At 40.8% G+C, this 15,601-nt stretch overlaps 1 protein-coding gene across 1 annotated transcript in view; it reads left to right on the forward strand.

Annotated features, from left to right (window-relative positions):
• The window catches only part of SLC9A9 (solute carrier family 9 member A9), a 367,982-nt gene extending 354,517 nt beyond the window's left edge, over positions 1-13,465 (forward strand). Inside the window, 1 exon segment of the mRNA XM_059686208.1 lies at positions 13,322-13,465. Within this exon segment, the coding sequence (XP_059542191.1) occupies positions 13,322-13,465 (144 nt within the window).
• Positions 13,466-15,601: the final 2,136 nt, after the last annotated feature.

Here is a 15,601-nt window from a genome sequence, read left to right on the forward strand (position 1 = left end):
CACCAGCAGTGCACAAGTGTTCCTTTTTCTCCACATCCTCTCCAGCACTTGTCGTTTGTAGATTTGTTGATGATAGCCAGTCTGACAGGTGTGAGATGGTACCTCATTGCTGTTTTGATTTGCATCTCTCGGATGATTAGTGACTTTGAGCATGTTTTCATATGTCTCTTGGCTTTCTGAATGTCCTCTTTTGAAAGGTGTCTATTTAGGTCCTTTGCCCATTTTTTGATTGGATTGTTTATCTTCCTTTTGTTAAGTTGTATGAGTTCCCTATAAATTTTGGAGATTAGGCCCTTATCAGATATGTCATTGGCAAATATGTTTTCCCACACAGTGGGTTTTCTCGTTGTTTTCTTGATGGTTTCTTTTGCTGTGCAGAAGCTCTTTATTTTGATGTAGTCCCATTTGTTCATTTTTTCTTTAGTTTCAAGTGCCTTAGGAGCTGTATCAGTGAAGAAATTGCTTCGGCATATGTCTGAGATTTTGTTGCCTTTGGATTCTTCTAGAATTTTTATGGTATCCTGTCTTACATTTAAGTCCTTTATCCATTTTGAGTTTATTTTTGTGTATGGTGTAAGTTGGTGGTCTAGTTTCATTTTCTTGCATATATCTGTCCAATTTTCCCAACACCATTTATTGAAGAGACTATCTTGGCTCCATTGTATGTTCTTGCCTCCTTTGTCAAATATTAATTGAGCATATTGGTTCAGGCTGATTTCTGGGCTCTCTATTCTATTCCATTGATCTATATGCCTATTCTTGTGCCAGTACCAGGCAGTTTTGAGAACAGTGGCTTTGTAATACAACTTGATATCTGGTATTGAGATCCCACCTACTTTGCTCTTTCTCAGGATTGCTGCAGCTATTCGGGGTCTTTTTTTATTCCAGATGAATTTTTGGAAAGTTCGTTCTAGATCTCTGAAGTATGCTGTTGGTATTTTAATGGGAAGTGCGTTGAATTTATAGATTGCTTTGGGTAGTATGGACATTTTAATGATGTTGATTCTACCAATCCATGAACACGGTATGTTCTTCCATCTGTTTATGTCTTCCTCTATGTCTTTTTTCAACGTCCTGTAGTTTTCTGAGTAGAGGTCTTTTACCTCTTTAGTTAAGTTTATTCCTAGGTAGCTTAATTTTTTTTTGGTGCAATGGTAAACGGGATTGTTTTTATAGTCTCTCTTTCTGAAAGTTCACTATTGGTGTATAGAAATGCCTCAGATTTCTTGGGGTTAATTTTGTATCCTGCTACATTGCCAAATTCATGTATTAAGTCTAGTAGCTTTTTGATGGAATCTCTAGGGTTTTGTATGTATAATATCATGTCGTCTGCAAATAAGGACAGTTTTACTTCCTCTTTTCCAATTTGGATGCCTTTTATTTCTTCTTCTTGCCGAATTGCAATGGCTAACACTTCCAGTACTATGTTGAACAGGAGTGGTGAGAGGGGGCATCCCTGTCTTGTTCCTGTTCTTAGGGGAAATGGTGTTAGTTTTTGTCCGTTGAGTATGATGTTGGCTGTGGACCTGTCATATGTGGCTTTTATTATGTTGAGGTATGATCCTTCTACTCCCACCTTGCTGAGAGTTTTTATCAAAAATGGGTGTTGAATTTTGTCAAATGCTTTTTCTGCATCAATTGATATGACCATGTGGTTTTTTTCTTTCAATTTGTTTATGTGATGTATCACGTTTATTGATTTGCGGATATTGTACCATCCTTGCATCCCTGGGATAAATCCTACTTGGTCATGGTGTATGATCTTTCTGATGTAATGCTGGATCTGATTTGATAAGATTTTGTTGAGGATTTTGGCATCTATGTTCATGAGGGATATTGGCCTGTAATTCTCTTTCATTGTGTTGTCTTTACCTGGTTTTGGTATTAGGGTGATGCTGGCTTCATAGAATGAGCTTGGAAGTGTTCCTTCCTCTTGAATTTTTTGTAATAGTCTGAGGAGGATAGGTTTTAGTTCTTCCTTGAATGTTTGGTAAAACTCCCCTGTGAAGCCATCTGGTCCTGGGCTTTTGTTTGATGGAAGCTTTTTGATGACTGCTTCAATTTCTTCCATAGTTATTGGCCTGTTGAGATTTTTAGATTCTTCCTGATTGAGTTTTGGAATGTTGTATTTTTCTAGGAATTTGTCCATTTCCTCCAGGTTGTCTAGTTTGTTGGAGTAAAGCTGTCCATAGTATTTTTTAACAATCATTTGTATTTCTGTGGGGTCTGTTGTTATTTTGCCTCTATCGTTTCTGATTTTATTTATTTGGGTCCTCTCTCTCTGCTTCTTGGTGAGTCTGGCTAGAGGTTTATCAATCTTGTTTATCCTTTCAAAGAACCAGCTCTTGGTTTCATTGATTTTCTGTATTGTTTTTTTGGTCTCTATGTCATTTATTTCTGCTCTAATCTTTATTATCTCCTTCCTTCTGCTCACTCTCGGGTTTTCTTGTTGCTCTCTTTCTAATTCTTTGAGTTGTAGAGTTAGATGATTTACTACCATTTTTTTCTTATTTTTTGAGATAGGCCTGTAGAGCTATAAACTTCCCTCTCAGGACTGCTTTCAATGTGTCCCATAGGTTTTGGATTGTTGTGTTTTCATTGTCATTAGTTTCCAGGATGTTTTTAATTTCTTCTTTGATCTCATTGGTAACCCAATCAATATTTAATAGCATGCTATTCAGCTTCCAGGTGTTTGAGTATTTTGGGTTGTTTTTATTGTAGTTTATTTCTAATATTATGCCATCGTGGTCTGCGAAGACGCTTTTTATGATTTCAGTCTTCTTGAATTTGGGGATACTTTGCTTGTGACCCAATATGTGGTCTATTTTTGAATATGTCCCATGAGCACTTGAGAACAACGTATATTCCCTGGCTTTGGGGTGAAGTGTTCTGAAGATGTCTATTAAGTCCATCTGATCTAGTGAGTCATTTAGGATTGCTGTTTCTTTGCTGATTATTTGTCTAGAGGACTTATCCAGTGCTGTCAGTGGTGTATTAAAGCCCCCTACTATGATTGTATTGTTGTCGATCTCTCCTTTGATATCTTCCAGGAGTTTTTTTATGAATTTGGGTGCTCCTACATTGGGTGCATATATGTTTACCAGGGTTATATCTTCTTGTTGTATTGATCCCTTTAGTATTATGAAGTGGCCTTCCTTCTCTCTTGTTAAGGCCTTCACTTTGAGGTCTATTTTGTCCGATATAAGTATTGCTACCCCAGCTTTCTTTTCCTTTCCATTTGCCTGAAAGATATTTTTCCATCCTTTCACTTTCAGTCTGTGTGAGTCCCTTCTAATGAGGTGGGTTTCTTGTAGACAGCAGATGTATGGGTCATGTTTTTTTATCCATTCAGCCACTCGATGTCTTTTGGTTGGAGCATTTATTCCGTTTACTTTTAAAGTTATTATTGAAAGGTACTTGTTTGTAGCCATTTCTTTTTTTGTGTGGCTGTTTTCTTTCTGAGCGATTTATTTCTTATTTTTATACCAGTCCCTTTAGCATTCCTTGCATTGCTGGCTTGGTGGTGACAAACTCCCTTAGCCTTTTTTTGTCTGTGAAGCTTCTTATTTCCCCTTCAAGTTTGAATGATAGCCTTGCTGGATAGAGTATTCTTGGATTCAGTCCTTTGCTTTGCATCACTTTGTAAATTTCAGTCCATTCTTTTCTGGCCTGATGTGTTTCTGTTGAGAAATCATTTGACAATCTAATGGGAGATCCCTTGTATGTAACTTTCCGTCTCTCTCTTGCAGCTTGTAAGATTCTCTCTTTGTCCTGAACATTTGCCATGGTGATTATGATGTGTCTTGGTGTGGGTCTTTTCGGGTTCACCTTGTTTGGGACTCTCTGGGCTTGTGTGACTTTTTTCTTTCCCACCTCAGGGAAGTTTTCTGATATTATTTCTTCGAGTAGGTTTTCTAATCCTTGTTCATCCTTCTGTTGTTCTGGTACTCCTATTATTCGTATGTTGTTTCATTTCATGTTGTCCCAAAGCTCCCTTAGGCTCTCCTCCTGTCTTTTAATTTTTTTCTCCAATTGCAGTACATTTTGGGTGTGTTTTGCTTCCTTGTCTTCTAATTCACTAATTTGGTCCTCCGCTTCTCCTAGTCTACTGTTGATACTTTCAATGGAGTTTTTCATTGCAGCTATATCACTCTTCATTTCTTCTTGGGTCTTACTTAGGTTGTTGATTTTTTCATCTGTTTCTTCTAGCTTCTTCCATATGTTATCGATTTTTTCATCTGTTTCTTCTAGCTTCTTCCATATGTTATCGATTTTTTCATCTGTTTCTTCTTGCTTCTTGCAGAGGTTGTCGATTTTTTCCTCCATCCGGTTTATGCACTCTAGGATCCTTATTCTGAATTCTTTATCTGTCATGTTGCATGCCTCTGTATTACTTAGCTGCTTTTCTGGAGAGTCCTCCTTCTCTTTCCTTTGGGGGTTTCTTTGTCTACCCATGTTTGATCTCACTGACATATCTAGACGTTGAGTTGTTCAGTGGTTGCTCCCTTGGTGGCAGTGACTCCTTGGTCTGTGGTTGCTCTTCGGGCGGTTGCGGTAGCAGCTGCTCTTCAGTTGTCAGCAGCTCCTCCGGTGGGTGCTGTTCACAGCTGTGGTGGCTCTTCTGGCTGGTGGGGCGAGGTTTCATGTACAGCTGCTGTTCCTTAGCAGAGGATGTGGTGCTCAGGAGGTTGCTGTTGCTTGGATCTGCTGCGTTCATTTAAAGGCACAAAATACAACACAACAAGGCACCACGTACCAGGCACTATACACAAATATATTCACAATATTAATAACCCCAATTAAAGGTGACCACCTGAATTAAGAGAATTAGGGGATAAGGAAGAAGGAAGAGAAAAAGATAAAAGAGAAAAAGGAAAAGAAAAGTAGGGACCAAAAAAAGGGAGTGCAAAAATGAAATTGGGAAAAAGGAAGGGGGAAAATAAAAGCGAGAAAAGAAAAGAAAAAAAAAAAGAGCGAAAAGAGAGAATGAAGTGGAAGAGGGGAAGAGACTTTTTATATGAGGAGAATACTCCTATAGAACAGCCATTAATCCCAACAAATTCCAGCAACAGCTCCCTGGATATGAATGCAAACTAGAAACAACCAATAATAAAATGATGAAAATAGAATGGTGAACACTAATCCCAAAATAAAATAAAGAAAAAATAAAATGGCACTTTAAAAAATGGTAAAATGGTAGCAGTAATAATACTGGTTAAAAATAAGAAGGTAGTAATTAAAAGGGTAAAATCAGGTGATGGAAAAAGAAGAAAAGGGAAAAAAAAGAACAGAAAAAAAGAATGAAAAAAATTGGTTTCTTAGTTAAAAAGTGAAAAAAGAAAAAAAATTGCAGTAGTGAAGGTCCTTCGTTTCTTCTATTCTTCAGTGTGGCTCGCCTTAGACCTTCCAGGTATTCAGGAGAGTGTTGAGTTTCCCTGCGATATACTGTTCCTCTGTGTTGTAAACCACAGTCCTTATTTTAAAGCATGCCGCATTTATTTCCCAGACTGCCTTATTTTGTGTTTAGCAAAGAGTCAGTTTGTGGGTCAGCCTCTGGGTGGCAGTGTTCTGGGGTTGGCCTCTGAGGCTATAGGGCCTCTCTGTCCAGTGGAAGTTCACTGCCCAGAGCTGACTGCGTAATAGTTAGTTACCGGGGCTATGTTGTTGCTGGGATTGAAAATCCCCCTATAGGCCAGACCCTGTTAACTCCCAGGGACTGATCAGGTTATCTTAATCCTTGATCTCGTACAGGGTGGAATCTGGGTGTGGCTGTGCTCCTTGCCTGGGGGCTGGGGGGAGGAGTCTCACTCTCCGGAGAGGGTGGCTGCCCCAGTCCTGGGCTCAGGGGTGTCTCAGCACTCAATTCACTACCACCTCTCCCAGCTCCCCTTCTTTCCCCAGTCTCTCCCCAGATTCCACTCCTCAGCACACTCTCCCTCTCTTCAGCACAGGTGAGTGTCTGTATCCGAAATATCCCATGTACAGGATTCAGTGAAAACAAACAAACAAATGCCGGCCGCGGAAACGGGGAAGGCTTGGTTTCTGTAAGCTTCTTCTCTTACCGGGACTGCATGGTCAGGTCAGCTCTTCAGGCTGCCCCCTTTAGGCTCAGTCCTCCGTGATCACAGAACCCAGCTCTCAATTTCCCTGGCGGCGCCAGGAATCCCGTGGTTCTCCTTTCCCCCCTCAGGGGCTGTGCCTGTCCCAAGGACTCGGCTGTCTGCCACGCGGTCTCCCTCCGACTCTTTGGGCTCAGAGGTCTGGCAAACTTTCCTGCCCAAATCCCTGGTTTTTTTTTTACCTTTCCAGGGGAGTTCTGCTCTTCCAGGCTGCAAACCCTCTCACCAGCTGAGCAATTTCGCCAATTTGGTGTGAGTGTTACTAGCTTCAGCTGCTTGCTCCATTTGCTCCGGGACACGACCTGGGACACGTCTGCCTATATCGCCGCCATCCCCCCTGGGTTTCTGATCACTGTCAGTGGCAGGGGGCTTCTTCCTGCTTTCCCTTTCGCCTCTCTGCATTGAGCCCTATCCTTTTTTTTTTTAAATCTAACTCCTTGTTTGCTGGTTCTTTGGCCTTTCTCCTTCTTTCCTGAACACAGCCTTTTCTAGAATCTCCCTACCCTACTGTTACAGGAAGGGCACCTCCCTTTTATGCCGTGACTACGGGTGTTTGGTATATGTCCCATAGATGGAGTTGTCTTGTGCCAAGAGCCTGACATCCTGGGCTGAGAAAGCCCTGTTCTGGGACTCTCCTTTGTCCTGTATTGGCCCCTCTTACCCTTGTGTCAAGAGGGACCCTCTTCTTACAATCCAATTGCCCATAGCTGTTGCCTGAGCTCTCTGTTCATGCCTCATGGTGGCTGGTACCATGGATCTGTCTCTCACCCAATAGCTTGAGCTGGGCCCTCCCTGGAGAAGAAACCTGGGTTCCCCAAGATATGTGATCAATGTCGGGGCCCCGCCAGCAGGCAAGGGGATCCCAAGGCAGTTGCTGGGCATGGAGGCCAGAGGGACATAGGCTACCAAAGAGACAGAACTGAACCTCACATCACCCTACTTGGCCCAGAGATGGCTGGTAGTCAAAGACGGGTAAGACCCCACAGGGTGGGGCAACCTAAGACAGGCACAGTCGGGGGGCAGCAGGAGAAAACTTGGGGTTCAACAGAGGTGGGGCACAGATCCTCACCCCCCCCCAATGGTTCAGGGGCTTGAACACTCGCCCCTTCTGAGGAAGGTCCCCTGTCCCCATGGCTGCTTCCCGCTTCCCACGCCCAGCTCAGATCGGGACCCAGGTAAAGACAGAGACTGGCTGACAGCAGACTGCCCTCTCACTGCAACAGGACTTGTTTCCCATTTATACCTTGGACCACAGGGAAAGGGGCAGCTGAAGGAAAGGGCTGTGTCAGGATGCTGCCTTCTTCCCTTTCTTCTCCCTCTTTTTTCTAAACACTTCCATGCCTTGTAGTTCTTTTGCTTTCTCTTCTTTTTCTCTCTACTACCCTCCATATTCCATATCAGTTGACCCAGAGGGCACAGCTTACTCCTCCTCAGACACCGACACCACCATCAACCACGGCACTGATGTACCCTTTGATGCAGCCCTTCAACTCGCTGACGCTTCGGGAAGCCCGTCGCCAGTGACGCTGCCCGCTAGCCAGACCAACAAAGACAATCAAACCAACAACTTGAGGACAGTTGAAATCCCTTGACTGAAGAGGCTGGCAACCTGCTACAGGAATGGGGCTCCTTGTGCACTCCATCCACTATGTTTATAGTTATGCTCACTGTCATTGCTTGCCAGTCTTCTTCTGGGTCTTAAACGGCCCAATCTGAGAGGTGGCCACTGATTTGCATGCCCTATCATTTAAAAAATAAAAAATGGGGAATTTGCTGGAAGCTGGTCCATCCTTGCTGATTGACACAGTCGCTGCAGGAAAGAAACATCTGCACAGCATATGTTTCAAGGGACCTGGCGTATATAGCATACTGTTCTTAATATGTTTGCTCCCCTTAGCCCTGTGTGTTTTAACCAAGGTCACCTCTCCAAGAAAGGTTGTTTCCCCAGGTAGGGATTTTTCCCTGAAGTCAGGGATGGGATAAAACTCCTTAACTAAGTGCCAGGCGGGTAGTTAATCACTTTAACTACAAACAATCACACTTAAGCTACATAATCTTTACTCCCTGGAATGGAGATAAGAAACGCCCTAACCTTTGCAATAGAAATTGACAGGATTCAAATCAACTGGTATAAATACAGATGTAACAAGACAATAAACAGCAGAACTTTGCTGGAGATCCAGACCAGAACTTGGCTGGAGATCCTGGCTAGAGATCCTGGCTAGGCTGCTGATCAACTGAACGCTGTCTCCGTGTCATTCCTTCTTCGCTGACTCGATCCACACCTTTGGGGACCCCTGGACCTGCTGGGGTTGGACCCCAGCAGAGAAACACCTCACTCTCGAAGTTTTACCATGTTCATTTATAAATGAATGATGCTGAGAAGTCCTGTAGGTAAGAAGCCTGTTTAATACATCTGTCCATATATTTTCCTGAATGACTGGCACAATCCCCATCACCATCATGCAGAACAGTGGCTGGTAGGGAACACTATTTGGGAAACTGTACAAAGTTTAAAATCAGATCTTACTTTTATTGTGAGTCTCTGCTTCAACCATTTTAGACAAAGGACAAATGGCTAACTAGAAGTGAGCCACACTTTGCTTTTTTGTATCCTGTTTTCTATGGAGGGACAGAGCCATAGCATCTGCTGACCCACATGTATCAGAAAGCAGAGCACAGACCTTTGTGTTCAGCTACTTATCACTAACCAGCAGTGGAATTCTCTGAGAATCGGCAGAAAGTAAACAAAATAAAATGAAAGGAAATTAACTGGGATTCATCTAGGGATGGCTTTGGAGCAGCCAGTGAATTGCCATTGTCTTCCATAGGTCACATTTTTTAAAAAATGTTCATATTATGACTGGACTGTGAAATCATGAAATAATTTGAGGATGGAAACTGTGGGCCCAAATAAAGCAACAAAGTGCATGTTAAGATATAAGTACTTTTCCCTGTTAAACATATATGCACCCAATGCAGGAGCACACAAATAAATAAAAAAAATCCTGGAAGATATAAAAGGAGATATCAAAAACAATACAATCATAGTAGGGGACTTAAACACACCACTGACATCTCTGGATAAATCCTCTAGACAAACAATCAGCAAAGAAACAGCAATCCTAAATGACTCACTAGATCAGATGGACTTAATTGACATCTTCAGAACACTTCACCCCAAAGCCACGAAATATACATTCTACTGAAGTGCTCATATGACATATTCAAAAATAGACCACATATTGGGTCACAAACAAAGTCTCCCCAAATTCAAGAACATTGAAATCATACCAAGCATCTTCTCAGACCACAATGGCATAATATTAGAAATAAACTACAATAAAAACAACCCAAAATACTCAAACACTTGTAAGCTGAATAGCATGTTATTAAATATTGATTGGGTTACCAATGAGATCAAAGAAGAAATTAAAAACATCCTGGAAACTAATGACAATGAAAACACAACAATCCAAAACCTATGGGACGCAATGAAAGCAGTCCTGAGAGAGAAGTTTAAAGCTATACAGACCTTTCTCAAAAAAAGAAAAAATGGTAGTAAATCATCTAACTCTACAACTCAAAGAATTAGAAAGAGAGCAACAAGAAAACCCCAGAGTGAGCAGAAGGAAGGAGATAATAAAGATTAGAGTAGAAATAAATGACATAGAGACCAAAAAAAACAACACAGAAAATCAATGAAATCAAGAGCTGGTTCTTTGAAAGGATAAACAAGATTGACAAACCTCTAGCCAGGCTCACCAAGAAGCAAAGAGAGAGGACCCAAATAAACAAAATCAGAAATGATAGAGGCGAAATAACAACAGACCCCATAGAAATACAAATGATTTTTAAAAAATACTATGGACAGCTTGACTCCAACAAACTAGACAACCTGGAGGAAATGGACAAATTCCTAGAAAAATACATTTCAAATCTCAATCAGGAAGAATCTAAAGGTCTCAGTAAGCCAATAACTATGGAAGAAATTGAAGCAGTCATCAAAAACTTCCAGCAAACAAAAGCCCAGGACGAGACTGCTTCAAAGGGGAGTTTTACCAAACATTCAAGGAAGAGCTAAACCCTATCCTCCTCAGACTACTACAAAAAATCCAAGAGGAAAGAACACTTCATTCTATGAAGCCAGCATCACCCTAATACCAAAAAAAGGTAAAGACAACACAATGAAAGAGAATTACAGGCCAATATCCCTCATGAACATTGATGCCAAAATCCTCAACAAAATCTTAGCAAATCGGATCCAGCAGTATATCAAAAGATCATACACCATGACCAAGTAGGATTTATCCCAGGGATGCAAGGATGGTACAATATCCTCAAATCAATATACGTGATACATCATAACAAATTGAAAGAAAAAAACCACATGGTCATATCAATTGATGCAGAAAAAGCATTTGACAAAATTCAACACCCATTTTTGATAAAAACTCTCAGTAAGGTGGGAGTAGAAGGATCATACCCCAACATAATAAAAGCCATATATGACAGGCCCACACCCAACATCATACTCAACGGACAAAAACTAACACCATTTCCCCTAAGAACATGAACAAGACAGGGATTCCCACTCTCACCACTCCTGTTCAACATCGTAATGGAAGTATTAGCCATTGCAATTAGACAAGAAGAAGAAATAAAAGGCATCCAATTGGAAAAGAGGAAGTAAAACTGTCCTTATTTGCAGACGACATGATATTATACAAACAAAACCCTAGAGACTCCATCAAAAAACTACTCGACTTAATACATGAATTTGGCAATGTAGCAGGATACAAAATTAACCCCAAGAAATCTGAGGCATTTCTATACACCAATAGTGAGCTTTCAAAAAGAGAGATTATAAAAACAATCCCATTTACCATCGCACCAAAAACATTAGGCTACGTAGGAAGAAACTTAACTAAAGAGGTAAAAGACCTCTACTCAGAAAACTACAGGACGTTGAAAAAAGAGATAGAGGAAGGCATAAACAGATGGAAGAACATACCGTGTTCATGGATTGGTAGAATCAACATCATTAAAATGTCCATACTACCCAAAGCAATCTATAAATTCAACGCACTTCCCATTAAAATACCAATGGCATACTTCACAGATCTAGAACGAACTCTCCAAAAATTCATCTGGAATAAAAAAAGACCCCGAATAGCTGCAGCAATCCTGAGAAAGAGCAAAGTAGGTGGGATCTCAATACCAGATATCAAGATGTATTACAAAGCCACTGTTCTCAAAATTGCCTGGTACTGGCACAAGAACAGGCATATAGATCAATGGAATAGAATAGAGAGCTCAGAAATTGGCCCAAACCAATGTGCTCAATTAATATTTGACAAAGCAGGCAAGAACATACAATGGAGCCAAGACAGTCTCTTCAATAAATTGTGTTGGGAAAATTGGACAGACATATGCAAGAAAATGAAGCTAGACCACCAACTTACACCATACACAAGGATAAACTCAAAATGGATAAAGGACTTAAATGTAAGACGGGAAACCATATAAATACTAGGGGAATCCAAAGGCAACAAAATCTCAGTCACATGCTGGAGCAATATCTTCACGGATACAGCTCCTAGGGCACTTGAAATTAAAGAGAAAATGAACAAATGGGACTACATCAAAATAAAAAGCTTCTGCACAGCAAAAGAAACCATCAACAAAACAACAAGAAAACCCACTGCGTGGGAAAACATATTTGCCAATGTCATATCTGATAAGGGCCTAATCTCCAAAATTTATAGGAATTCATACAACTTAACAAAAGGAAAATAAACAATCCAATCAAAAAATGGGCAAAGGACCTAAATAGACACCTTTCAAAAGAGGACATTCAGAAAGCCAAGAGACATATGAAAACATGCTCAAAGTCACTAATCATCGGAGAGATACAAACCAAAACAATAATGAGGTACCATCTCACACCTGTCAGAATGGGTATCATCAACAAATCAACAAACGACAAGTGCTGGAGAGGATGTGGAGAAAAAGGAACACTCGTGCACTGCTGGTGGGAATGCAGACTGGTGCAGTCACTATGGAAGACAGTATGGAGTTTCCTCAAAAAACTACAAATGGAACTCCCATTTGACCCTGTGATCCCACTTCTAGTAATATATCCCAAGAAACCAGAAACACCAATCAGAAAGGATATATGCACCCATATGTTCATAGCAGCACAATTCATCATAGCTAAGATCTGGAAACAGCTTAAGTGCCCATCAGTAGATGAATGGATTAGAAAACTGTGGTACATATACACGATGGAATATTATGCTGCTGTAAAAAAGAAGGAACTCTTACCATTTGCTACAGCATGGCTGGGACTGGAGAGCATTATGCTAAGTGAAATTAGCCAGTCAATGAAGGAAAAATACCACATGATCTCACTCATTCATGGATAATAGAGACCATTATAAACTTTTGAACTATAATAGATACAGAGGCAGAGCTGCCTCAAACAGATTGTCAAACTTCTGCGGGAAGGCTGGGGAGGGTTGGGGGGCAGAAGGGAGAGGGGTAAGAGATCAACTGAAGGACTTGTATGCATGCATATAAGCATAACCAATGGACATAAGACACTGGGGGGTAGGGGAGTCCCGGGGATTGTCAAGGGCGTGGAAAAAAAAAAAGGACACCTATGTAATCCCCTTTGTAATACTTTAAGTAATAAAAACAATTAAAAAAAGATAGAAGTACTTTTAATGACAGAGATAATTATAACTGATTGAAGCCTGGAATTCTCTTACTATGTAAAATGCAATACACAAAAGAAGTAAAACGGAATCTCCTTACCACACTGTCATGTTCATTATCACCTACTAGTATCTCTAAAATTCAAAAGTGTTTCACCTTTTTCTCTTTTTCTCATATTTCCATCCTCTATTCTCACATATACACCCATCAAATGTTTTCTCTTTTGTCCTTAATTCCTTTCCTTCCTGCCTTTCACTGCGGCCTTTTGGGGGAAAAAAAAGAAATAAGACAAGAGCATTCAGTGATTCCAAGATACCTGTAGGAATATCCAGTTCAAAGATGTAGAAATATAATGTAGTTATATTTCATTTGCTTAGGCATGTATTTTTATAGTGAAACTATATATATTAATGTTGATATTATATATCAATATTTTATGTTGATTATGTATTCAATGTCTTTTTCTATTTGTCTGTCCCCAGGAAGCAAGTAACTTGGATAAAAGCACAACAAAAGCAGAGAGTGTTGGGCTCTTCCAAATGTGGTATGGCTTTGACCACAAGTATCCTTTGACAAAGATGACCCAGGACTGCTGCCCGCAGAGGTTACCCCAACACTTACCATAAATACAGAAAAAGGTAAAGTGAATTCACCACTAAATTTATCAGAAGCAGTAATTTCAGAATTGGAAAAGCTGTATAGTCCATACTTAGGTGTTGCAAGAGGCTAAAGTGAAATCTCTGAGTCAAGTATTTCCCATTGTAAGATGATAAAATGATAGAGTCCTGAGGACCAATCTGTTTTATTGTCTTTCCCTTTGTAAAGATCTTACTTCTGGTCCAGTTTGACAGAGACCAGATAAAGCTCCTTCCCCTTCTCCCAGGAGCCCACTTGAGTTCTTTTTTCAATGCAGTAAATAATGGAGTGGGCAGGGCAATGGAGGGGCCAAGGAGAAAAATACTTCTGTCATTATAAAATAGCACTACATAGTTTTCCAGGCAGACTTGAGTAAGTTTTTCCCAGTGAAGGGCAATTTTAAAATTGTAGAAATCAGTGTAAATACAGTGGCTCAGATATACCTGGTAGGTCACTCACAGGGCTGAGTCAGGCCTGAGAGTCCCTGCCAGTGTGAGCTGCAAGAAGCAATCCATCCCTAATTCCATGCAAAAACACTGCCGAAAAAAGGCAAGGATTGCATTGAAAACTGAATGTGTTGGGTCTTTATAATTAGTTTCCCATGGTCACAAATCCCTCCTCTTCCAGGGAGAAAATGTCAGTCACTGGGTGATTTCAAAGCAACTCCACAATGATTAAAGCCACAAGAGATCAGTGAGAGAGGAAGAAGAATTAAGAACAGAGAAAAAAATTCAAAGAATAATATGAAAAAGAGATAAAAATGGAACAGGGAGAGGAGGCAAGAGAAATACATAAAATTCACAGTAGAAAGGAAAGGAAAGCAAATTAGAGGAATGACTGTATAGAAAACAAGTAAGAATGAAGTAAAGAGAAGCCAGTTGAAATTGCAGAGATAAGCAAAAATAAAACAAGGTGAGAATTAGAAAACAATTCTGAAAAAGTAGAACATTTCAAGAATTACAAAATGGGGACGTGGAAAGTAGAGGTTTTCTAAGGATGTGGTTTTATTTTTCCATAGCTCTGTTAACTGTGCTCAGGTATCTTGCCATGCTCAATCGAGTTTTATGGACAATGCAAGTTGCTTCTGTTAGGTCGGAGAGAGCCCAGGATCGGATACATGCAGACATGTGATGAGACAATGGACTTCCCCTGGAATTTCTCACAGATCAACGTGCCAGACACAGATACTGGCTTCTCCACGACCCCCTGCAGCTGAAACTTCCTCAACTGAATACCTCAGCTCATGTCCCCACCCCTCACCCAACTGCAGTATAAAAAAAAGCGCCCCCCTCCCTGTTGGTGTGAATCTACCTGCCCTGTCCTTGGGGTACATGGGTCTCCCAGGGACGCAGAAATAAACCTTTTCCTTTCCTTTCTTTTCTGATTCACTGGACTCTATTTCTTGCGCCGCCTCCTGAGCCACCTAACCTAACAGCTTCCACCTTAAAAGCAGTCCCTTTTGGCCATCAACTATCATTTGGAGGTTCTGGTATCTCATCAACTACCCAAGGCCTTCCCAGTGGAAGCTGGTTCTTACAAGGTTATGCTAGGTTATGTGCCTGGATGATTTTTCTTCTGGAAACATAATTTCCCCTGCCCTTATTTAAAGTATCTGATAATCAAATTTGTACAAAGTTTAAAAATATGGCTAAAGAGTACACTTAAAGGCTGCTTGGTTATGACAAGATGTATAATAAGAAAATTGTAACTTGGAAATGAGATAAAAGATTGTTGGGGTCCAGCCCCAGCAGGTCCAGGGGTTCCCATAAGTGGGGACAGAGTTGGTGAAGAGGGAATGACACGGAGGCAGCGTTCAGGTGATCATCATAGCCAGGTTCCCTAGCCAGGATCTCCAGCCAAGTTCTGTCCCGGTTCTCTAGCCAGGTTCTGGTTCTTTTATTGTCTTGTTACATCTGTATTTATACCAGTTGATTCAAATCCTGTCAATTTCTATTCCAAAGGTTAGGGCGTTTCTTATCTCCATTCCAGGGAGTAAAGATTATGTAGCTTAAGCATGATTGTTCGTAGTTAAAGTGATTAACTACCCGCCTGGCATTTAGTTAAGGGGTTTTATTCCCTCCCTAACTTCAGAGAAAAATCCCTACCTGGGGAAACAACCTTTCTTG

The sequence above is a fragment of the Myotis daubentonii genome, chromosome 3, assembly GCF_963259705.1.
Source record: "Myotis daubentonii chromosome 3, mMyoDau2.1, whole genome shotgun sequence".
Classification (NCBI taxonomy): domain Eukaryota; kingdom Metazoa; phylum Chordata; class Mammalia; order Chiroptera; family Vespertilionidae; genus Myotis; species Myotis daubentonii.